Source organism: Xyrauchen texanus, chromosome 19 (assembly GCF_025860055.1).
Source record: "Xyrauchen texanus isolate HMW12.3.18 chromosome 19, RBS_HiC_50CHRs, whole genome shotgun sequence".
NCBI classification, from domain to species: Eukaryota; Metazoa; Chordata; class Actinopteri; order Cypriniformes; family Catostomidae; genus Xyrauchen; species Xyrauchen texanus.
Genome location: NC_068294.1, coordinates 12179319 through 12205032, shown reverse-complemented (window position 1 = coordinate 12205032; position 25714 = coordinate 12179319). Strand labels below are relative to the sequence as shown.

Below are 25714 nucleotides of genomic sequence, written 5' to 3'. Positions count from 1 at the left end.
CTGAACAGTGGAGGGATAAATACTTCAAGTTTCATGCTCTCCTATAAAATAAAAATAGAAAGTTCTGTGCCTTAGTGATATGACAGCTTGTTAAGGAGACTCGTTATTTATGAATAAACATGTTCATGCTGTTTTGAGCGTGTTGCTTTTGTCTGAGTGGCATCATTAATCATGATGTGTTGTGAACTGTAAGAGGTCAAGAACAGCACACATACAAAATCACAAAAAAGAATACATGCTAAGCAATTTAATACAAACAAGCTGTAAAAGTTCACCCAAAAATGACTAATCCCTCAGGGTGCATCTCAAACATCTCCCTAGTTCAGTAGTCAGGGTACTTATCAAGGGGGTTGGTCATATTTAGGGCTGTCTCAATCACAAAATCGTTCCAGTAAACTGAAACGTTTGCTCCCTAAAAAATCCCACAGTGCACCATAACCAGGGAACATCATTGCTCACTATGTTCCCTTACCGGAAACATCATTATGTCTTCTGAAGTCTCTCAAGTCATTAGAAGATGAGCACAGGTGTAAACATATGATGTCTCTTTAAAATAGATGTCATTTTGAATTTCTTTTATCCATAATTACTATGAAAGGGAAACAATCTTTTAATTATTAGAGTTGTTAAAAGAATGTTTAAATTACACTCCTTTATATTTTATTTCTTTATGTAATGTCATTCTTTTTTCTTCATCTAAAATGAACAAACTATTCCTTTTAAATAAAGTGTGTAATTTCTGCCGCAAATGACCTTCTCATTATTTTCACATGCTTGAGATTTGGCGCAAATGTTTGCTAGAAATTTGCAGCCCTTCACTGGTAGTGGTGAGCCTGCAGCAAACCTTTGACAGCAATGGACAATTTACTGTAAGTGAAAATAATCAGTGATGAATTTGCAGCAAGTTTGTGGCAAATTTTGAACTCGATTTTTGTAAGGGCTAGCTTCACAAAATGGAAGGAACTACCATATTACTCCTACTGTTTCTGCAGTATTTGGAAGCTCTGTTTCTAATACTATATGTTAAAGTGTGTCTTTTGTCTTGAGCTGACTTACAAGCTCATAATGGCCCAATTATTAATGTAATGAACCCAGGAAGCCATCATCATCATGCAGGCTTCTATCAAGCCAGCATTTGTATTGATACTCATTGTCATGAGAAATGTGCATGACATCATACTATTGTAATTACAGTTTTCTCTGTCCCTGTTCAATAACCTCTGCAGTGTTCATCAATAACTGTTGAAAAAAGCAGAAGTATCGTGAAGAGGGTTTTATAGATCACAATCACACTGGGCCAGCGAGACCCAAAATGAACTCAAACTTCTATATATTCACAGTGGCTGTATAAATCCGCGCTGACTCACCGAGAGCCCGTTAGAAAACCTCACATTGACCCAGCTCAACAGGAAATGAATGTCTCTCTCTATGACTCCCAATCTCAGACTTTTTCCCCTCTAAGCCACTTGACTTCAAAATAGCTAAATACTTTGAATGACAGTTTCCGTGGCAGCCTACCATGGAATGTGAAAATGTGCTGAAATGTATGACAGTCAGAGACATCTGGGTCATTAAGAAGCAGTCCTTCAATTCCTGCACAAGTCCATGAGAGGATCTGACTCTGGTCCCTATTATCGGATAATCAGCAAGACTAAGTCGCTACAACGGCTAGCATGTTAAGAGGCCTTACTCATTACGACAGACAATCAAAATGCTTGGTCTTGTATTAATTGCTCCGTAATCTGTTTGTCTTTTCTCGTTTTTGTGTGCACTCGTGCCGAGGACATGCTGTCTTTCACCAATCAAAGGCACATTCTTATCAGGAACTCTTGCAATTTACCAACCGATTTATCTAGCAGACCCCCCCCCCCAGCAATCCCTCCATGACTAGCTCATTAACTCCTTCCTCCTAAATCAGGAGGCACATTACACAACCTATATGATCATTATCTCGCATATACATTCTATCACTGCACACCAATCAATGCAAAATACAATTAAATATCTGCTGCTCTGATGCATCAAGCAAGAGTCAATTGGGAATCCTATAAAAAGCTAAGCTGGGAAAATACTATTATACCCAAGGGACCTGCATGAGACAAATGCAGGAGACGTCACGTATGCTGGTTTCGTGAAATTTCAACAATGTTTTATTTCCAGTTTCATCATCGTATTTTAAAATACCATAGCCTCTCTCTCACCTACTTCTCAATCTAGCTCCCTTGTGTACCTTAGAGTAAAATGGAACAGCTCCCATGTGACGGGCTTTACAAAATAGGGCTGTGCAGAAGATGAACCTAATAGCATAGAGTGCCAGAGGCACGTTAGCGAAGTACGGGCCACAGTTGATGTCACTGACTGAGAGTCTTATCCATGCATGAGAAATTATGCCAAATGTTACATTTATCTTGCAGACCCTAGAAAAGAACAGCCAACTTATATTAAATGTCACAGTTTAAATTGCTCATAACAACATGATAGAACATTGTTTAAAGAGCACTTCATTCTGTACTTGTGAATGGATGACTTAAGTAACAGGAAAAGGAGCTGAAACATTCCTATAAATGTGGATAATGTATTTTCTGTTATAACTTATGTTGCCTTTCACTGAGGCATGCCATTTGTACTTCCTGATAAGACTGGCCGCTATATGTTGGCATGAAACACAAGGTGGAGCTCACCAGACCCCTTTTAAAGACTTAATCGGAGCTAGATTCAGAAATGTCAGTTAGATGTTAAATAATGCAAAAAGCATGTCAACGTCGGCCCCTATGGTTTGAATAAACTGCCTAGAAAACAACCAAACATTGCATTTGGCGAATGCGACTCTCTCTCCAGGGCCGTGTTTATCAGTCCACAGTTGGCCTCATTATGAGAAACATCAAATCTCCACACGGACTGGATCACTTTATTGTAATCATTAATTCCATAGTGCTCTGTGTGGAAGTACTCCCAAGTTTCATTTGTATTTGTGTGTTTGTTTGGGATGAAGCCCAGATTTTTCCGGGCCCTTGTTAGTCTGCAATTTGAAAGGCAGTACTGATTCGTGGCGTTGGGCCCTTCAGGACTGGCTGTGAATGATGTCCTCCCAAATGTGGGCACAAACATTACTAATCACATACCAGACGATCGCTGTGGCCATGGAAATCACTGCACCATGGTGATAAGGGCTCACTGATGACATCATAGACATCTGTGTGAGACTGCAGGGATGACTCAGTTGGGTGTGGTGAAGTCATTCTCAGACATTCTCCCACAAACCCCCTCCACCTTTTCCTTTGAAACATTCCTCAAAGCCCCCACCCCCATTGATTACAATAGAGATAGTTGATTATTTATTCAGCATGGCACACATGTGCATTTTTTCACTATAACAATGAATCATTTATTACAAAGTGTGTCTTATATTCAGATTTATTTTAAATATATACCCAAGGACAGCTAGAATACATACAGTACTGCACATAAAGCATTTGTATGTGCATAATATTACACGTTCTTTTAGAATATAAGATGTATTATTTAAAGCATGCAGATGTTCCAGGAAAAGTCTCACTTTGTCTCGTTTTCCAGAAATTGTTGATGTGATTGATAATGCCACAACTGGTTTTGCTTTAGGACCCAGATGTTATATTGGATATCATTTTGTGACCCAGAACAGTAAATTGTTTGTCATACATCAAGAGTAATATAAAACATTTCTTTAAAATCCAACATTAAAATTTATTATTAATTACCATACCATGCACTTCAAAGACCCAACGATATACAAAATAAATAGCATGACATATGCTGAATAGGATTCAATACAAGTTAAGCTCAATCGCCAGCATTTGTGGCATAATGTTAATTAACCAAAAAAGTAGTTTTGACTCGTCTCTCCCTGTCTTTAAAAAAAAAAAAAAAGGTTACAGTGAGGCACTTACAATGAAAGTGAATGGGGCCCATTTTTTGAGGGTTAAAAGACAGAAATGTAATTCTTATAACTAAATAAATGCACTTTCAATTATTCTTCAGTTAAAACTCATGTATTCATTTTGAGCTGTAAAGTTGTTTAAGTTATGATTTTTACAGTCGTTTTAGGGTTTGTTGTCATTACAATGAAATTGAAAAAATCGTCATGGCAATGAAATTGTAAAATTGGCTATAACTTTACACAGAAAAGCTTAGTAAGTGATTTTATCACACTAAAATCATGTTTACATGCCCATTTATAAAAATGTAATTTTAATGTTCAAAAAATGGGCCCCATTCACTTCCATTGTAAATGCCTCACTGGAACCCAGATTTGTGCTTTTTTTTTTAAAGAAAAGGTGGAGCAAGTCAAAATAATTTTTTTGTGGTAATCAACATTATGCAACAAATGCTGTCAATTGAGCTTAACTTATATTGAACCAAGAATATTCCTTTAATTTCGATGGATTTATGCTCTCTGCTAATAATAGCCAATAATTAAAGAAATAGTCTAGAATAGATTCTGTAATCATCATTTACCTACCCTCTTGTCATCCCTTACTCGTATTACTTTTTTTCATCTGTGGAACACAAACAAAGATATTTTGAAGAATGTGTTTTTGAAGAAGGGATTTTTATTTTCCACACAGTAAAGACATTAGTTCAAATGGTCCAAAACTCCCCAAAAATCAAGCTTCAAAAAGGATATAAAGGCAGCATAAAAGTAATCCTTGCAACTAGAGTGGTTTAATCCATGTCTTCTAAAGTGATCCGACTAGTTATGTTGAGAACAGACCAATATTTAAAGGTGCAGTATGTAAGATTCAGAAACCCTTGTTTTTAATGACACCTGTGGCCGTTAAGTGAACTGCAGCCAGCTACCTGTTGCTCGTGCTCACACTCCATAGGGACGTGAGCAAGCGAGCATTGACCAAAACAATGACATAACATACAAAGAGACTGAATGTTATTCACCGGCATCATCACTGACAGATGAGGTAGCATAATTAAAATTATACAGTTATGATTGTTTTGCTAAAACTTTGAGACTAAACTAAAACTACTTATCAGCTAACATAGCGTACTGATACATACATACAGCTACATTCCACCAAAATATACCATACTGTTAACTATTGCACTGCACTGTTATGTTGAACTATTGTGTGTTTTGTTTGTCATATGTTGTACTACAATCAAGAAACCAGCGTATTTGCTTAAATTTATCCTGTATACCTGACTTTTAATATAAAGAGAAGATCGTTGAAATTCTTCGAAACTTACAAAGCAAGGTAGCTTGCAATCAGTCAGCGCTAGCAGGTAAAATCAAGTTAGCTAAAATTACACAGATCAATCCTTATGGTGCTATATTTCACATGATTTGCAGTTATGTAAGCTTATCTGTCCAATAAGATGAATGCCAATTCAGGGTCGGTTTTGATCCCCAAAACCGAAAGGAATGAAATGCCCTGCCAACGTTCACTCTAGTTTTCACTCGACCATGATTACATTCCCGCTTAGCCAGACGGGATTCAGTAGATACATTTTTTATTTTTTTTGGCCTCTGAGTTTGTATACAGTCGGTGTTGTGCTGGGAGCCAGTCGTTGGCTGGATTCCATCTCTAAGATAATGTTAGTGTTGAAAACTGTTGTCGCTGTTGAATAGCGGAAGAGACACACTGAGGCAAGGCTCTCGGGAGCGCGCATAAACTTCACATCCTTTGGATTTTCCTGGCAAAAGCGACCTGCTCCCGTCGCATGAAAATCAGCCTAGAGGCTTTAATAGGCAACCTAGGAAGTCCGGGAAGTGCAATTTGTTTAAGTTGTGTTACAAGCCGTTAAAATATTGGCAAAAAAAGCTGAATACTTCATCAAAATTGTTACATATTGCACCTTTAAGTCCTTATTCTCTATAAATCTTTGCATTCACAGTATCCTTGGCGTTTTCATGAAACTCATTCATACAATTCTTCACACTTGAACCATGCGCAGAGCGCTGTACACAAACCAGACTCAGTGTTGCCAGGTTTGAGGTTTTCACTGCCAGTTGAACTACTTTGAAAATGCTGACACAAGTTAAAATGAAAGTAGCAGGTTTAAAAATTTTAAATGCAAAGTCTCACTGTTTTGAAGCCTGCACTGTGTTGCAGTTGGGTCGTATGTCAAGATTGATAGAAATAAGGACATACATTTTTGATCTGTTTCTCACCCAAATCGTAATACTTCAGAAGACGTGGAATATACCGCTCGAATTGGATGGGGTACTTTTATGCTGCCCTTATGTCCTTTTTGGAACTGAACCCTACTGACCCCAATAAATGAAAAAAAAAACAAACCCCATCATAAATTCTTTAAAATATCTTCGTTTGTGTTCTGCAAAAGAAAGAAAGTCATACAGGCTTGGAATGGCTTGAGGGTGAGTAACTGATGAGGAAATCATTGTTTTTGGGTGAACTATCCCTTTTCAGCACAAAACACATTGTGCAAGTGAACAAGTAATGTAGACTGGGTTGTATTTTTTTTATTTTTACCTATCATAGTTTTGTTTATGGTTTTTGAGGATGAGTGCATTTGTGCAATTTGACTAGCGTCAAATGAGTGACAGAAATAGTGGCAAAATACCTCTGGCAAAAAAAAAAAAGACATGTGTATGTTTTCTCCCCCCTTTTAAAGGTGACACCAAAGCCTATTTATTTTGCCATCTTAACTATGTAGGATTATATGGCTAGTTGCATTTTGTTATATGCATTCAGCATTGTTTGTTCCCTGCTTCATACAACCTTATTGGAACAAACTTTTGGGTCACAACCTGCCAGTGGCAGGCCGTGCAATTAAAGTCTAGGCCTTCAGTGTGATTCATGCCATTAAGAAAACACAGTTTCACATTGAATAAGAGACCCTATGCCTTTGGGCATCATACATTATGTTGCCCAAAGGCAACTTTAGTATCGATCCGCCCATCCCTAGTCTGAAGAAATTCTGAAGGCCTGAGGGGAGCTCAGACTCACGTGCTGCTTTGGGCATGTGATTTGCGAAACAGTTGTCACACTTTGCTTGTAAACAATAAAGGAATAAATGACTGGATAAACTTGAAATTTTTCTCTATTTGTTTTGTAGATTAATTAAGAGTGGAAAGTGATTAAAAATACATAGGCAAAAAGGTGATTGAGAATGAAAGGATGACATATATTGATTTATTTGGCATGTTAGACCAGCAGAGAAGGCTTTGCTGACCCTGAGAAATCGCAACTGCAACCCGCCAGTGGAGAACCAATGGTTTATGACACAACTACATCCTACTGAAACTGAAACTAATTGAAGAAATGAGCTTGATGCAAAAGAGGGCAAAAGGACAGTTTATGCAATAGAAAGAGAGGTGATAAACCATGTTTAAAAAAGGCTGCTCTTGTTAACTTCAGTGGCAGGGACATTATTGTTTTGGGCTACATTTCAACACGCAACCCTCACCCCCTAATGAAAAAGTTTGAATAAGTGCAGAACATATTCCGGCTCTTTAAAGCCACACTGTTCACATAACCTCACAGTGGTTTTTTTTATCACTGAGGTTGTGGAAGTTCTTAATTCCTGTCTAGTCCAGTCATCTAATTTAGTGGGCTTTTTCTTTCTCCAGTGCCTGCGGAACAAGAAGTCATTGTTGTTAATGTACTCTCCCTGCCTTAACTGTAGATTTTAGATTATTTCTGTGCTTTACAACTGAAGCAATTTCCACTCTGTATCTAATTGGTACTACAACCACTTGGCTTCTGATTTGATAGAGTTATTTATTTATTTTAATTGCAGGGGAAACCTTTTCAAAGGACAATGACCGTGATTCACATAACCTGATTAAAAATACAAATTTCTAAGGGCTAAATTAATACAGCTGTCAATTACATAGACAGTTTTTTATATTCCCATAAAGAGGAAATTAGACTGTGCCAAATGACACAGTAAGAACAGAAAGACTAGCAGCAAAACAACATATTGAAAAGAATAAAACACACGCCTTCATGCACATCATCTTTTTTGTACTGCCATTATGGGTGAGATGCAAATGCTTATTTTTTAATACACCTGGCCTCGTCCAATAACCTGTTTATTGCTCCTCCACTTCATTAAGCTCCAGGAAAAACACTTGGGCCTGGCAGATTTGCTCATTATATTTGTCGTTGGGATTCAGGCTTGTGAAGACAAAGTACTTGTCAACCACATTGCAGTTACCTCTACTACCAAAATTGCTTAGCAATGCACATAGTCATGTCATATTCTCACAGACCAGTTCACCCACCCTCCACCAAAATGAATATAGACACATTACATGTAGCCTTGTATGACACATAGTCAGTATGACTATATCATGCATAGATGCAACAGTGTAATCATTTCCACTGAAGGACAAGGTGTGATTTTCACCAGAGTGGCCTTCAAGAACCCTCTCTTTCTCTGTGTGCGTGTGTTAACTGATGGAAAGGAGAATTCGATACCACCATTCAAACACAATTTGAGTGTAACTTAATTATGATTCGAGCTAAAATATAACGTATCCAGGAGCCCTGGCAGAATCCCATTATAAATGATCAGAAATTACACAATTAATCAAATGACTATCATAGACCTGCCTCTGTTGTAGAGTACTATGCCCTTTCCATGTAAACCGCTGAAAATGTAAGAATATTGCTATTCATACTACAACTCACCAGGGACTCAGATCTCAATAACTTCCTATAAGAGTCAGACCCACTTGCTTTGCACTTAGTTCTGAGAGGGAAAAAATCTCATACCGGCTGCTCATATCTCATCTTACTGCTTTCCCTGTGTTACGAGGAGGGCGGCGAGGCCGGACCATTAGGATGGACACCTGGCGCTGAGTTATCGCCGGTTCCCAATTCCTCCATTATGATAAGCAAGAGACCTGTCTGCCACAGTGGTGCCAAAACCCGGGAATAGAGGATGACGCGCCATCAGAGTGCCCTCACTGACTGATCTGATGATACTAAAGCAGTTCATCAGCAAGCTACAGGAAGGGACGGCTGAGGGTTCCACGGAGGGGGGAGTAAGTCAGGGTGTTGGGGTATGTGATGAGGAGGGCGGGGCCATTAGGATGGACGCATGGCACTGAGTTAATACAATCAGCTGGGAGAGGGATAAAGAGAGGCTGTGTGTGCGTTGTGGATTTGTTCTGCTGAAAATCAGCTTTATGTTGATTTAAATGTCTTTTGGTTGTAAACCCGGTTCCTGCTTCAGCCTTCACGATGAGCAAGAGACCTGTCTGCCACACCCTGCTTTCCTCCTTCACATACAGAAGTATAGGAGAGGAGGAATATTTCCACTGCAGGTGGCAATATGCACAAAGAATGCAAATTGCCTAATACAAAAGAAGAAGAATGTAAAAGTGAAAGTGGAGATTGATAGCAAAAATTTACATAAATATTGATCTGATTCTAACCCACACCAATCATAGTTTCTGTAGATATGTATTTAACTACTGGAGTCATATGGATTAGGTTCCTGTTGCTGCTGGAACCTAATAGGAGTCTGTTTGTGTGTTTGTAGCCCACTAGCTTTTTTTTTACACTGCTTATCTCCCATTTTTCAGCCTGCATCTTTTTTTCCGCATAATTCTCATCACAATTCAACTGCGTGCATCCGATTTCTATTTTTATCGTGATTAAACTGCATGCATTTTGAACTGCGAGTACCCATTTTCCCCTCTGTTTTACAAAGATTATTGTTATCTCAAAGCACCGCTTATGAACAACAGCCATAACAAAAAAAACAATTGCGTGAGGGATTCACATCAAACCTACGCTGCCCAAGAAGAACCACAACAACAAACAACTGTGGAACTACCTCAACAACAGCAAGCAATTGCATGAGCGATTCACAACAATCTCAAACAAAGAACTGCGGTAAATTATGGCATCCACTCATGCCATAAAGCTAATAACATGCGTTCATGACCTCAAGACTAGATTATTGTAATGCATTACTGGGAGGATGTCCAGCAAGATCAATAAATATACTTCAATTGGTTCAAAATTCAGCAGCCAGAGTGCTGACGAGAACCAAGAAATATGATCATATTAGCCCCATTTTATCATCGTTACATTGGCTACCTGTTAAATTTCTTATTAATTTAAAAATTCTATTAACTACAAATAAAGCTTTGAATGGTCTAGCTCCGCAGTACTTAAGTGACCTTCTACCACGCTATATTCCATCACGTTCATTACGATAGCAAAATTCTGGCCTGTTAATAGTTCCAACAATATCCACAAAAGCAGGTAGATCCTTTTCATATATGGCTCCTAAACTATGGAATAGTCTCCCTAACACTGTTCGAGATGCAGACACACTCACTCAGTTTAAGTCTATACTTAAGACTTATCAATTTAGCCAGACATACACCTAATTTATCCTCCAACACACAATTAGGCTGCTTTAGTTAGGTCTGCCGGAACCAGAAACATCCATCATGATCTATAACTCTGCAAAAATTGTAATTGCATCAATGCTAATATTATTCTATTTGTTTCCCTGTTAACCAGAACAAGAGGTTACCAGAGCCTGCCAGATCCAGCTGTGTTCCGGCTTGGTGTCGGACTCCACAGCTATGCATCACTGTGTGATGACGACTAAATGCAGCTGGTGCCAGCCAGATACACTACAGTCTATTACGATGGACTTCAGATGATGAACTGATGCCAACTCCAACAATAAGACATGGGATACATCATATGCCAATGCCTGAACCCTGGACTTAGGATAGACCTCACCGAAATGACCTGCGCTGCACCTCACTGATCTCTGCTTGCATCACCTCGGTTTAATGATGGACTACACTCTTATAATTGAATACATAGACTATCAATTAATACAAATCATACAACATCGTTGTATAAACACTTACTTAGTTTTCTCATTTTAAACCATGACTTGCACTATACATAACTAATATTGGCATTATATTCATGATGTTAGCCATAGGGGAACTGCCCTCACAGTGAGTCTGGTTTCTCCCAAGGTTTTTTTCTCCATTAACCAACATCTTGTGGAGTTTTGTGTTCCTTGCCACAGTCGCCTTGGGCTTGGTCACTGAAGTTCTAAATACAATTATTATTTAATTATTTATTTTTATACACAATTTACAATCATATTGAATCAAACTACACAATTATCACTCCAAGACTTTAAAGATATTACGGTTTCATTTTCTGTTAATGCTTGATTTTATGCATTGAAACGATGTGTGCTGTGAAATGCGCTACACAAATAAAAATGACTTGAATTTATGCTGCCTTTATGTGCTTTTTGGAGCTTCAAAGTTCTGGTCAACATTCACTTGCATTGTAAGGACATACAGAGCTAAAACATTCTTCTTAAAATCTTTGTGTTCAGCAGACTAAAGAAAGTCATACCCATCTAGGATGCCATGAGAGTGAATAAATTATGAGATAGTAATTTTTCATATTTGGGTGAACTATCCCTTTAAAGTATTTTGTGTTGCACTATTTTAGTAGCGCGCAGCTAATCTGCTAATCTAACGCGTTAAACTGTATTTAAAGTAGATAGAGAATGAGTGCAGAGTGTGTGAAAGTGAAAATGTTAATTTCGCCATTTACTTAAATTTCGATACCTTCAAATCAGATCCCCGTTCATTTGTTTCCTCTTTTTAACGCCCCCGGCACATTGAGCTGAACTTTACTCGAGTTCTCGAGCCACTCCCTAAAAACACACCTGATTTCACTCACTGCTGGGAATTCGCAATCTTTCGCCACATTCAATCCACGGGAAAACCGAAACTCTGGCGAAATACTTTACCAGCTCTTCCAGATATTACTCGAACTGACTTTTCCGTCAAACTGTAGTGGATCACATCTTTTTTGCTGGAAGGGATTATAAAACACAGGAAAAACTTGACCACATTATATATTTTTAAAAGTCGCATCCCTTCATTTTGAGTCTGACGGGAATTTCGAGAGTTTGGTGAGTGTTTCGCTTTTGTTTAGTTAGTTTAGCGGCATTATTTTCATTTGTGTGTATATGTTGAGTAATGTTTTGTTAGCTCGTTCCTAACTTCATTGGATGCTTGGAATATTTTTGTCTGGCTTTTACATTAATAAAACAAAACGGTTGTGTCGCTTTAAACCTAACGTTGATTAACTTTTTGAAGACTTAGAACGTTGATTATGCACAAAAACCTATTAGTAACTTTTTTTTGTCGTACTAAACCGAAACTATCCTGGAAACTTCACTATGGAATGCTAGCTAGCCGTTAGCCGCTAGCCGCACGTCTAATATCGGGATAAATGTGTTGTCTAAAATCGGGATAAATGTGTTTGCTTTTTATTCATAAAGGGACTCAACGAGACAGGAATCGTTGTTTTATGTGGGTTGCAAATGTTTTATTTTCTTAAAATTGGAGTATCATGATATTGTAAAGTATCTGGGAAAACACAACGCATATGTGGAGTTCAGGGCTCCGCCTAAACCATAAAGCAGGAACAAACAACAGTTTAGGCCTTTCCTGTGAGTTCAGCCTATTCCTCCTCAACACAAGACAGTCCTCACTATCAGTCAAAAGTTCATAAACTCCTACTTATTCTATATATATATATATATATATATAACCACTTTTATAAATACCAGTTAAGTCATTAACAATATGACGAAGAATAGGAATTATGTATCGACCATAAATGATGTGCATGTGTGTGTGTATATATATATATATATATATATATATATATATATATATATATATATATATATATATATATATAGGCGTGAGTCTGAACTTTTAGTGTGTGTGCTGTTGCTAGTGTATTCAAACTCTACAATAAAATATACATTATTAATATTTTCCCCTCCAGGTAAGCCTGTTGATGTATGGAAATTTTTCCAAGATTTTTCAATAACTTTTTAAATGGTAATATTTACCCCTCCAGCTCAGTGTATGTATGTGTGTGTGTATATCTATCATAAATATATATTATATCTCATACATATGTACATGCATACAGTTGAAGTCAGAAGTTTACATACACCTTAGCCAAATACATTTAAACTCAGTTTTTTGCGATTCTTGACATTTAACTGTAGAAAACATTCCATGTTTTAGGTCAGTTAGGATCACTATATATTTTAAGAATGTGAAGAATGATTTATTTCAGCTTTTATTTCTTTCATCACATACCCAGTGGGTCAGAATTTTACATGCACTTTGTTAGTATTTGGTAGCATTGCCTTGTTTTGACTTAGGTCAAACTTTTTTCCCACAAGCTTCTCAAAATAAGTTGCTGGATTTTTGGCCCTTTCCTCAAGACAGAATTGGTGTAACGGAGTCAACGCTTTTTCAGTTTTGCTCACAAATTTTCAGATTGAGGTCAGGGCATTGTGATGGCAGCTCCAATACCTTGACTTTGTAATTAAGCCATTTTTTCACAACTTTGAGGTGTGCTTGGGGTCATTGTCCATTTGGAAGACCTATTTGTGACTGAGCTTTAACTTCCTGGCTGACATCTTGAGATGTTGCTTCAATATATTCACATAATTTTCCTTCCTCATGATTAGGGCTGGGATAAACGATTATTTTTTAAACGATTAATCTAGCGAATTATTTTTTTCAGTTCGATTTTGATTCGATTAATCGACTTGTGACAACACCGGTAATACCGGTTTCATCGGGGGTGGGGGTGTATAAAATGTTAAAAAAAATAATAATTTCTGAGGTCTTCGCTCATTTCACTTGATTTTCCCATGATGTCAAGCAAAGAGGCACTGCATTTTAGGCCTTAAAATACATCCACAGGTACACCACCTATTAGAAGCTAATTGTTTAAAGGTTTGACATAATTTTCTGGAATTTTCCAAGCTGCTTAAAGACACATTTTACTTGGTGTATGTAAACTTCTGACCCACTGGAATTTGGATCGTCAATTAAAGGTGAAACGATCTATCTGTAAACAATTGTTAGAAAAATTATGTCATGCACAAAGTTGATAATTGCCAAATCTAAATTCTGCTAATATAAAATCAGGTTGAAGTCATTAAAACAGTTTCTTTTTTAACAACCCAACTAAGTGTAGTTAAACTCCTGACTTCATCTGTGTGTTATATATATATATATATATAAAACACATTAAAGCCACCTACCTAATATTGTGTAGGTCCCCCTCGTGCCACCAAAACGGATTCTGAACCGATAGCATTCTGAGATGCTATTCTTCTCACCACAATTGTATAGAGCGGCTATCTGAGTTTCAGTAGACTTTGTCAGTTCGAACCAGTCTTGCTATTCTCTGTCCATCTTCAGGACTGCCACTCGCTGGATGTTTATTTTTTTTTGGCCCCATTGAGAGTAAATTCTAGAGCGTGGAAATCCCAAGAGATCAGCAGTTACAGAAATACTCAACCCAGCCAGTCTGGCACCAACAATCATAACATGTTCCAATTTTTTTCCCCATTCTGATGGTTGATGTAACATTAACTGAAGCTCCTGACCTGCATGATTTTATGCCCTGCACTGCTGCCACATGATTGGCTGATTAGATAATCACATGGATGATTGTTGATGCCAGATGGACTGGTTTGAGTATTTCTGTAACTGCTGATCTCCTGGGATTTTCACGCACAACAGTCTCTAGAATTTACTCCGAATGGTGGCAAAAACAAAAAACATCCAGTGAGTGAAAGTTCTGCATATGGAAATGCCTGGTTGATGAGAGAGATCATCAGAGGATGGCCAGTCTGGTTCGAACTGACAAATTCTACAGAAACTCAGATAACCGCTCTATACAATTGTGGTGAGAAGAATAGCATCTCAGAATGCTATTCTGAGATGCGTTTTGGCAGCATGATGGAGACCTATACAATATTAGGCAGGTGGTTTTAATGTTGTGTCTGATCTCGTATGTATGTGTGTGTGTGTGTGTGTGTGTGTATGTATATATGTGTATATATATTTCATCATTCTGTATTGAATTGTTACATGAGGGGCTTTCTCAGCAAATATTTGTACATTCGATTAATTAATCGGGACACCATTTAATTTGATAAAAAAATGTAATCTATTGACAGCCCTAAAATATGTTTTTCTGTATTTATGTTGGTTCAAAGTTGAATGTACTTTCTTTTTCTAGGAACTTTGTAAAGTTAAGGTTTTATTTCCATTATGTTTGACATGGAACATTGGTCTTGTCCACTTTGTCTGTATTTCCCTGACCTATATAGCAAACCATGTCCATTTTGTCCTGAAGTCTTGTGCTGACATGCCCCTTCCAACAACAGCAGAACCCTGGGGGTAGCCTGATTATCCCTGGCCTTAATTGCAATATGGCTGATCAATAAATCTGAGGCCACAGTTTGAATGGAATACAGCAAAGTGGGCCACAGCGCTTCTCAAACAGCATTACTGTTAGTTGGTTTTGGTTAGCAGTGTAAGATGTTTACGCTTTTAGTAACTATGAATTGCGGGCGACTAATGTAAATCTGCAAAACTGATTGAACATCTTGTGGCTGTGAATTTGAAGCCTAATGTGTCATGTGGCATTTGATTAAGAAGATGACATAACAGCCCCAGGCCTCTTATTTTGAGTGTTGTTTCTCTCCTCAGAAACTCTGAGAAACATGACTAGCATTAACACCGCCAACATCAACTTCAAATGGGATCCCAAGAGCCTGGAGATCCGCACATTGGCTGTGGAAAGACTGCTGGAGCCCCTGGTCACTCAGGTCAGTAGGCTATTGCAAACTGCTTGGCTGCTTCAAACTGTTTTATTATTACAGTTCAGTGTTTTCTGCTTTTATTAATAACCAAAATTGGCTATTTTCTTCTAAATTCTCTTGCATCATTTGTAGGTAACCACACTTGTGAACTCCAGCAACAAAGGACCATCCAACAAGAAAAAGGGGCGCTCCAAGAAAGCTCATGTTCTGGCTGCTTCTGTGGAGACAGCCACACAGAACTTCTTGGAGAAAGGCGAGAAGATAGCTAAAGAGAGCCAGTTCCTAAAGGATGAGCTGATTGCAGCTGTGGAGGATGTCCGCAAGCAAGGTATGTGAAGAGAAGTGTATTAACGTTATAATCATGTAATTTCACTCATTGGTTTAATTTCCTCTTCATTATCTTTCAGTACTTTATCTCCATATTTGCATGGATATTTGAATCAAGAGGGCTTGGCTTGTGCCATCGGAGTTGCCGTTATCATGCAGTAGAGTGTGTGCTTCGTGCAAGACTGTTGTACTGTGTATATACCCTTGCTCAATCTCATGTTAATTCTCATAGAACATCACTGCTATCTCTGCTATGAAAAGAGGATATAGGAGGCAGGTTAATAGAAGGGTTTCACAATATCAAATTGCACTACTCATTTCTCTCTCCCTTGTTTGCCTTTTTTTATTTTTAAGAAGACAGCTGATTAGGACTGGGTGATAAGGCAAAAAATATCGTTCGATATTTATCACGATATTCAATCACATTTGCACATTTTTTTGAATTGCCAAAAAAAAAGACAAAACAAAATCCTAAATAGTCTTTACAAAACTGCATTGGGGGCCCAGACACAGACAATGCAGTGGTGTCTGAGGGATCTTCTATGAAAATATATTTAAAAAAAATTACATTTAAAATGTTCATATTTCTTTACATACAGATATCCACGTGTGGGGGCATGGAAGCCGTTGTGACTGAGCAATGATACTGTATGGGGGTTCAGGAGTATCTCCAGAGAGAAACTTTTGAAAATGTAAAAGTCTGAATGGACCATTTTTCTATTTTCATTAAAGTGAGAAAGACGAGGCTACAAACTAGTAATTGTTTTGTCATTCATCCTTGTCAGAAATGATGAAATCTGAATAATTTCACAAAATTAGAACAGAAATATATTTGTTTATTATTAAAGGCTTGGAACATGCTGATTAATAAAACTACATTTAGAAAGAAAAAATTTATGGTGTAAAGGCACTCTGGAAACACACACCTCATGTTTACTCACATGTGGGGAAAAGAGGGTGCGGATAGGGCATCTGTGAAGCGTGTTTCAGTGCTAGAGAAAAATATTCAAGAATACAGCGCAGAAAGATCAGATATGATGTAACCGGCATTTTTGTTTTGTCACGCTGCTCACTAGAGACGATGAGAATCAATCTGGGATCCGGAACGCGGTGACCTGCGTAGCGGGGGCTATAGCAACTCGATACAGTCTGAGGCTGCGTTTCCACTGACGCGGAAGAAATCCACACAAAGCCACTCCCAATGCTAGGGAACTGCTTGCCTCGTGCTGCTGTTAATTTTACAATCCACCTCGCGAACTTGACTCTCTGCTTCCATAGGAAGGATTTGAAAGCGCTCTCTCACTACGCATCAGTAGAAACATTATATAAGAAAGCCAAACTGCTAGCGTTTTTAGCAACACACATGTCTAGATGTAGAACACAGGCTAAATACCAAAAATTACTCAAAAGCTTATCATCGATATCATGGAGTTTTTAAAAAAAATAAATATTTTATCATGATAAATATTGATATCTTTTTATTGCCAAGCCTTACAGATGATATTGATGCACAGTCACTGAGACACTCCAGTTAGAACACCTTTTCTTTGACTCTTATTTAAATTATACACAATTGAGTCCTCAAATCAGCATGAGTTAATGGGACAGGCATCGCTTTTCCAGCAATTTGTACATATTTGTGGGGCAAAGTAGATTTGTAGTTGTAGGGTGGTAGGACCAAAGTCTTATTTCGTGATACGAGTAATTTTGTATCACGATTAGGGATGCCACGATTATACAATTTTACTATTAACCGTGCTTAATAATGTCACGGTTGTGTAATTTTATAATGTCAGGAGTTGATTAAAAATTTCAGGTGTCGCAGACTGAATGTGAACTCAAATATCTATCTGACTTGTATCCATCAAAAAAGTTACTTAAATTGGCTGTTTGGCAGCATTTAAATGAAAGATTAAAGATGGCAGATGTGAAACAAGCAGACAGAAGTCTTAGAAAGATGGGACAGGATACTTCACTAATTGTCCAACAACAAACTAGTAAGTTTAATATTTTTTTAGCTGTGGTGATTTTAAAGTGATGAATTAAGAGGCTGCTTTTTGTATGCTTAAGCACGCTGACCATGCTTGGTAAATTTACATGTAGTTACTATCAGTTAGTAAACTTTGAGAAGTTGCATCTTAAATCGTCCTCATTATTTAAAGCATAGTAAAGTATATTCAATGCATTCAACAATAAATGTCCATTTTAGTTATGATCGGACTTTAAATTGCTTGCTGTAAGCAATGTTCTTGTTTTTTGTTTTCCCTCCCCTTTTTCACCCCAATTTGGAATGCTCGATTCCCAATGCCCAAAGTCCTCATGGTGGTGTAGTGGACTCAATCCAGGTGGTGGAGGATGAATCTCAGTTGAACCACATTATAGCGACCACGAGGAGGTTACCCCATGTAGAGACCCTCCCTAGCAACCGGGTCAATTTGGTTGCTTAGGAGACCTGGCTGGAGTCACTAAGCATGCCCTGGCATTCGAACTCGTGAACTCCAGGTGTTTTAGTCAGCGTCTTTACTCGCTGAGCTACCCAGGCCCCCATAATGTTCCTGTTTTTATGAATAGTCCAAAGGTTTTTTTTGTGAGATGCTGTGGACTTTATTTTAATAGAGTCTGTTGCCGATTATGTTAGGGTGTCTGAAAGACTACGACTTGCTTTAATAAACGTTTAATAAAAGAAAAAACTGTTGGATGCTGTGAACTACATGTTGCGCACCCACAATAATATTACATGTACGTATTTTTTAAGCACTCTGGTTACATTAAAGCACATTGAGATTGGGATGTGTATAAGCGGTGTTGGACCGTTTCTATATGCCTCCTATCAATATACCGTCCCATGCCACCATATTGCATGGCATTCTTGAAAGATTTTCACCCATTGCTAATTAATTCAAGCTATATGTTTTTGCTCCCTGTGCTAAAGAGGGATTGTTACATTCATTAACGGACAGCTTGCCTTGACTTGTATCAATCAAGATATTTTTATTTATGCTCTGTTGCCAAGATAAAACAAGTCTGATAAATCAAGTGGAAAACAACCTGCATATATAGAAGTCTCCCTGTTGTCAAGGGTGATGCTAGATATGGAGAAGGTAACACTTAACTTTTGTTAGGCTTCAGACCAAGTCTGTTGGTGTGTGACGGAAATAACCTATATCCATAAAGTCATCGCCATGCGTTCTTATCTGAAGTGAGCTGCTGAAGTGAGCTTCCAGACTCCTCTGGAAGTATTTCACATTTCAGAGATGCAGAGGGCAGGGTCAACCCACTCACACTTGTTGGAATAACATCTTTGTCAGTTTCAGACTCGGCACTCCGTGTTTATTGGCTTAGTTTGGGCTGTAAAATCTGTCAGGCGCTGGCCAGCAGACTACTGTGATGCGGGGGGGATGTCACATTGGTTTGGTATGCTGTCATTGGCGGTGGTAACCAGACACTGTTGCTCGCTGGTGCCTGAGACAGTCAGCTATGCAGTTTTGTTCACCCATGCATGGTTCGACTGATAATGCTGCTATTGAGTGGGGTTAAAGCTTCCTAAGATTGAAAAGGGATCCCTGTATCCAGCTGTGGCTTATCAGCTGTTACGAGAGCAGAATAAAAGGCCTGGCAAATGTAATCATTGTGTAATGAATGTTTTAAAAACCACAGAATCCTTTCAAACTCTTTTCTGCTTACAGATTTATTTGCTGTATGTGGACTGGCAACTTTAGCATGTCTCTCGCGTGGAATGTCTCTTATTTACCATTGCAATTGAAATCTGTTTCTTCACACCTTTCAATGGGACGGATGAAGGGTGCCGGGAATGATAATGCTAGCTGGCTTCCCTCTGAGGGGCTCTGGTTGCTCATTCTGCCTTCCTCTTACCTCCATTAAAACATTTAATTATAAGCATCTTAGGCCCTCTTGTGAGCACAAACTTTAGGAGTGATAGATGTGAGTTTATTATGGGTGCACCGATCATTATCAGGCCTGTGAAAATGGGCTTTGATATTTCTCCCCTTTTCACCCCAATTTGGAATGCCCAATTCCCAATGCACTGTAAGTCCTCGTGGGGGCATAGTGACTCCCCTCAATCTGGGTGACTGAGGACGAATCTCAGTTGCCATAGCGCTTGTTGAGGCTTCACGCTATTCTCTACGGCAGGGGTTTTCAAATTGGGTGAAAGTGAGCCTCCCCATAGAGAACTTGAAGACAGCCGTGCCCTCCAACCACCTCCACAACCACTAATTAGGCTAGTAGTAGGAGTAGGAGTAGTAGTAGTAGTAGGTTTAGGGTATGTTCCCAACTTTATATATTCGTGATCATACTGCCTCCATTTTTTTTGCTTGGCTCAGAATCTGCCTCCTGTATTGTAGACACTACAAAGCGATCCCTTTTGCAACACTGATGCATAACACGCAAGCTAGCAGGACAGATGTGTACAGACTAGGGCTGTCAATCGATTAAAAATTTGTATCGAATTAATTACATGGTGTCCCGATTAATTAATCGTATATACAAATATTTGTTCTGAGTTCTCTAAGGTTTTTGTGGGGTAAATCTGTTTCTAAGAGATGGGTCAAAATAGGTATGGTCTTGGAGCAATGTTTTGGTCGATGCTATTCAGTCTACAAGGGTGTCTGAGGCAACCAACACTTGCACAATAACTGAGAAAATCCTGTTTTTAGAGTGCTGTTATTCTATGTGCCTGACTTCCTGTTACCAGGGAACACCATGTGTATTATTCCATACATCAACAAAAGAATGAATAAGACCCCTGAGCACAATGCTTTTACTCACTGCCCCCTCAAATTGATTTTTCTTTCAATTCATTGGGCCGATTTCAGTTCATGCTAGTTATGATCTTGGCAATTACTTGCACTCTTGGCCACTTTTCATTGTCTGCTTTTATGCATGATTTAAGTGGTATGCAGATATCTGCAAGATTGTGTTCAGTTTATTTGCCAGTGCAACTGACACTGCAACACAAGACTGGGTCAAATGTGATGTTTGAGGTTGTTTGACTGGGCTTATTAATTTTGATATTTTCCGAATAACCATGTTTGTTAAAATATTCTGCTTTGTTGCATTTAAGATGTTTAAAGAGGGGAACAAAGAGTGCCGCTCGAGCTCACTGGGATGTGAAGGCTGCGATGACACCCTTCTCCAGACACATCAGATAAGACGTCATTGTTATCCCAGGGACTCGACCTTCAATGAAAGCACTTGCTTTGTGTGCTAGCATGTGTCACAGAGCTCTAGCTGTGAGCAGACATGAAGGAAGCACAGTTAGAGGGCCTTTACATTCACTCTAACCGCCCCAGACTTTCCTCTCCATTGCGCATTTCAGAAAATGATATCTTAATGCAATTAACCAGTCTCCCTCTAACCACTGGCATTTATCCTTGAACACGAACACTCACTGCTCATGTGATTAGCTTGGTATTTCACTTTGTAGTTGTTCAAATGAGTGGTTGGCAATGCTCTTGTGATTGACCGCAGGGTGGCTGAATCAGACCTACCAACTGAATTGTTGGTTTGAGTTTCACAACTCTCTATGTAGCTCTTTAACAGGGAAATATTGATTTTCCTCCCTTGTTGTCTCATTGATTATTTTGCCCTGTGTGCCCAGTCTACTGCTATAGAACTCTTGAGACCTTCTGTTTTTGGGGGACAAAGAAAGTTATAATTCTTTAGCTCCTGCATAGCAGGCAATTGATATGTTGCAGCTTCTATATGTACTGCTTTTATGCTCTTTTGTCTGTTCGTTGTCTCACAAGTGACCTTGGACTGAATTTGCATTGTCATTATTTAATCACATAATGGATAAAAATTAAGTCCAAGTCTTAGCATTTGAAAGGCCTGCTTTTGAAAGTAATTGCATCTTCAGATGTTTAGTTATCTGTGATTTCGACATGTGCATTGGAAACGATAATTTCCCTGTAAGATCCTAGCCCCTTTATCATGTGGTCTAGTGAAGGACAAGTTATAACTAATAATTGGGTTTTAAATATCATATGGTTGAGTAGTGACATTTTAAGTTGTGTCCCGCAGTATGATATGCTATTCTTCATCTAAAATTGTTTTAAACAGCCGCTTTATAGTTCTTTTTGTAATTATTTTGCATGCATTTTTATGACCTCATTATTTGAGACTGGAATAATTGTGTAATGTACATAATGGTGAAGTTACAGCATCTAAATAAACACTTTGTCTACCATGGACAGATTGACTCTGTTGTAAAATGTTATGTCGTGGATGTTAGTGATATGGATTTTTTTATTAATTGTTTTTATATTTGACTTCTAATGCCACTTTTTATAATGTCTATTCATGCTTTACTCATCTGCCACAATAATGCCTTTGCATTACATGGAATTAATTTGATTACCTAGTACATTTAATTCTATAAAATTGATCAAAAAGTTGATGCCCATGTTATTTGTCAACTCCCCATTTTCTTAAGGCGAATCCATGAAATTGGCCTCAGGAGAGTTTGCTGAAGATCCCTGTTCTTCAGTGAAAAGAGGTAATATGGTCCGTGCTGCACGTGCCCTTCTGTCTGCTGTCACTCATCTGCTTGTACTGGCGGACATGGCTGATGTATACCAACTCCTGCTTCAGCTCAAACTGGTGAGACACAGAGACAAACTGCTTTTACACATTTTGATTGTTCAATGTAAACGTGACTGGAGGGGTGTGAAAATACAGAGAGGATCTACCTAACAATTTCGTGATGGCAGTTTCCTTTGCTCATTCCAACTAGCTGACATTTTCTGGCATCATATCAAGCCAAAAAAACATTTTAAAACACAATTCACTTGTTGGAACTAAATTTTATGCTAGAAAATAGATTGTGTTCTTTGAGCAAGTATTGTTAATGTTATTTCGACCTTCATATCTTGCTCCTGCGCTTGCACTCAAGTTAACTGCTGATTTCAGAGTTCTTTTATAACCCTTTCATTATCTCTAACCCTCGTCAGTCTCTGGATCTGAGCAACAGCTAAAGCCAATGGGAGTGCCACTGGCTTTGGTCCAGGAGGTTTTCATGTTGATGGTAATGCATGCACAAAGAGGCCTGAGTCTAGTCCTATTTACCAGGTCATGATCTGCACCGTTGTTTGCATTTTATTTACCTCCGGCTTACATTGCCCAACTCGCCTTGAACTTCCAACAGTGCATTGCAGACCCATGCACTGTGTGAATATAGACATTTCATGTTCAAGATTTTATTTATTTTTCGATATTGCCTGTAGGGCTGGATACTTTTTTAGGTGTGAGCACTGGTGCTAGTGGGCTTACAATTTCATTAGCACAAAATAAAATTAATAGCACATAGAAAAGTATAGGCAAAATTGTTTTAAGGAATGTTTTACTCAATGATAATTCTCTCGTCATTTATTCACCCTTTTGCCGTCTCAAACTCGTATTACATTTTTGAAATGCAAACGCAGTGTCCATAAAACATACAACTCCAGTGGGTTTGATCCATGTCTTCTGAAGCATTACAATTGGTTTTGGGTGAAAACAGACTAAAATGATCATGATTTCACCTTCATGATTTGAAGCTCTATAACACATCCTCATGCTTGATGCATGCTCAGTTTTTGAAATTGATGAATTGGACCAAATAATAAAAAACAGCCAATAATTGCCCAATATAGATGGGAACTCCTTCAATGCTGTTTAAAAAGCATCTCAAGGTGAAACCTCAAGAAGTTGATTGAGAAAATTTCAAGAGTACCTGTCTGCAAATTCTAGGCAAAGGGTGACTACTTTGAAGATGCTAAAATATAACACCGTTTTGATTTATTTAGCATTTTGTTTAGTCCCAACATAATTCCCATTGCAACATTTATATTATTCCACAGTTTTGATGACTTTACTATTATTCTAAAATGTGAAAAATTATAATAAAGAATAAGTGTTTCAAAACTTTTGAACGGTAGTGTAGATCACAGCCTTTCCGCTTTGATAATCACACTACGTCATGATTTATTAAGGTTGTCGTTTTCACATGAATGGAAAATGATATCACTCATTATGGACGTGAAAGCAGCACTTTCATGAGGCGGCAAAACAATACAAAACACATTGAGATTGCAAACTTTAGTTTATCAAGGCAGCATAATGAACTGAATACTAAACCACAAAATGCTGCATTTGAAGTACTACATTGACCGCTTCAGTCAGCGCTGCGTGACCGAGCGGCGCCCCCTAGCTGCTGTGTGGTGCTCGTGCTGAGCACTGCAGCAATACGAGATGATCCAGTTTTTATCATATTCCATTTACATTTAGTCATTTATCAGATGCTTTTTAGCAATTATTATCAATTTGTCTTGCAAAGTTCAACAACATCTGTAGTGTTGTACTGCCAAGTTTTCAAGGTTGCTGGAGTAGCATAGGTGTTAGCGCAGAAGACAGTGTTTGTTTGTTTTTTGTACAGTAAGTGCAAGTTCAGTAGTAAGTGCAATTAGTGTGGATTTGGATAAGTGCTTGCAGAGCAGATGTGTTTTCAACTGGTTCTGGAATGTTGAGATGGTATCAACAGATCATGTGAAGGTTGGAAGCTCATTCAACCACAGAGGAATGGAGAAAGTGAACCATTGTGAAATAGTCTGAGCCCCTTTATGATGGGACCACTTTTGCCATTTGAATAATTCAATTCAAATTGAAAAGTTAGTCAACATGATCTCTTTCCAAATGTTGGGTATAGATGCAGCAAGCTTGAAACATGTCACAGATCAAAGAAATAGTCAGCGATCGATCAGAATCATCATGGTAAAAGAATGAGCGATGAATGTTTGTGATTCTTCCATTGATATACATATGATTTGATATGAAGTGCCCATAACTGTCACATCCATAACACTTTATTATGGGTGTTTAAAGAAGTTAATTTTTTCATCATAATTTACCTCTAAAATGTTACTGATGTGACAGCGCTGAAACGCAGCGACCACATTAATGTGGCTCTTATCATTTAAAAAAGGATTATGACAAAATGAGCCAACATGAAATATGGCTGATTGTAAATGTTGTTTTAGAAATGGTGCACACCTTATGTGATATGGATAATTAAAAATAATTCCACCATAGCACTACTAATTTCAGTGTTTCCCCTATATGCATTTCGCAGCATCGCTGCACCACTGCTGAATTATGAGCGCCGCTGTTGGGATTTCACATGGTTAATTTAATATTCTTATATAATATACAATATTGCAACAACACTTGCCAGCCGTAGTCAGCTGTGCCCTTTCTACACTGTGGGGATTGTGAAACCCTTGTGAATGCAGTACAGAAAAGTCAGTTGCAAAACTCTTATGTCTCTGTGATGAATCTAGTTTAAAACAAAAATCCCTCACATTCTATATGGCACTTAAAAAGAAAACAGGGGAAAACACAAATTAGAAAACTTTTCAATTCTCAGATCACAACGCTTGCAAAACTTTACCATGTAATTACTGTAGTAACACTAAAGACCGGAACATACTTCACGCTAATGCAGATGCGAGCGCAACGCATGGTCCTGTTGTACATATTTTACGTGCGCTCTTGCGGTTGCAAACCTCACATCACAAGGGGACGATAGTTTTTTTTTTAATTTTAATTTTAGTTGCCACAAATCCTAATCACGAAAGTTTTCCTCTAGTAAACCAGTGTTTTATAAAGTCAAAAATCCAAAATGTGCAAAATGACTGGATAACCATAGCTA

General features: G+C 38.2%; 1 protein-coding gene across 1 annotated transcript in view; it reads left to right on the top strand.

The window, feature by feature from the left end:
* The first annotated feature begins 11667 nt into the window (after nucleotides 1–11667).
* LOC127659690 (catenin alpha-1) overlaps nucleotides 11668–25714 on the top strand; it is a 116810-nt gene continuing 102763 nt past the window's right edge. Inside the window, exons 1-4 of the mRNA XM_052149625.1 lie at nucleotides 11668–11940; nucleotides 15569–15687; nucleotides 15814–16009; nucleotides 22463–22629. Coding sequence (XP_052005585.1) covers nucleotides 15583–15687; nucleotides 15814–16009; nucleotides 22463–22629 — 468 coding nt within the window. The 5' untranslated portion in view covers nucleotides 11668–11940; nucleotides 15569–15582. The remainder of the gene's footprint in view (nucleotides 11941–15568; nucleotides 15688–15813; nucleotides 16010–22462; nucleotides 22630–25714) is intronic.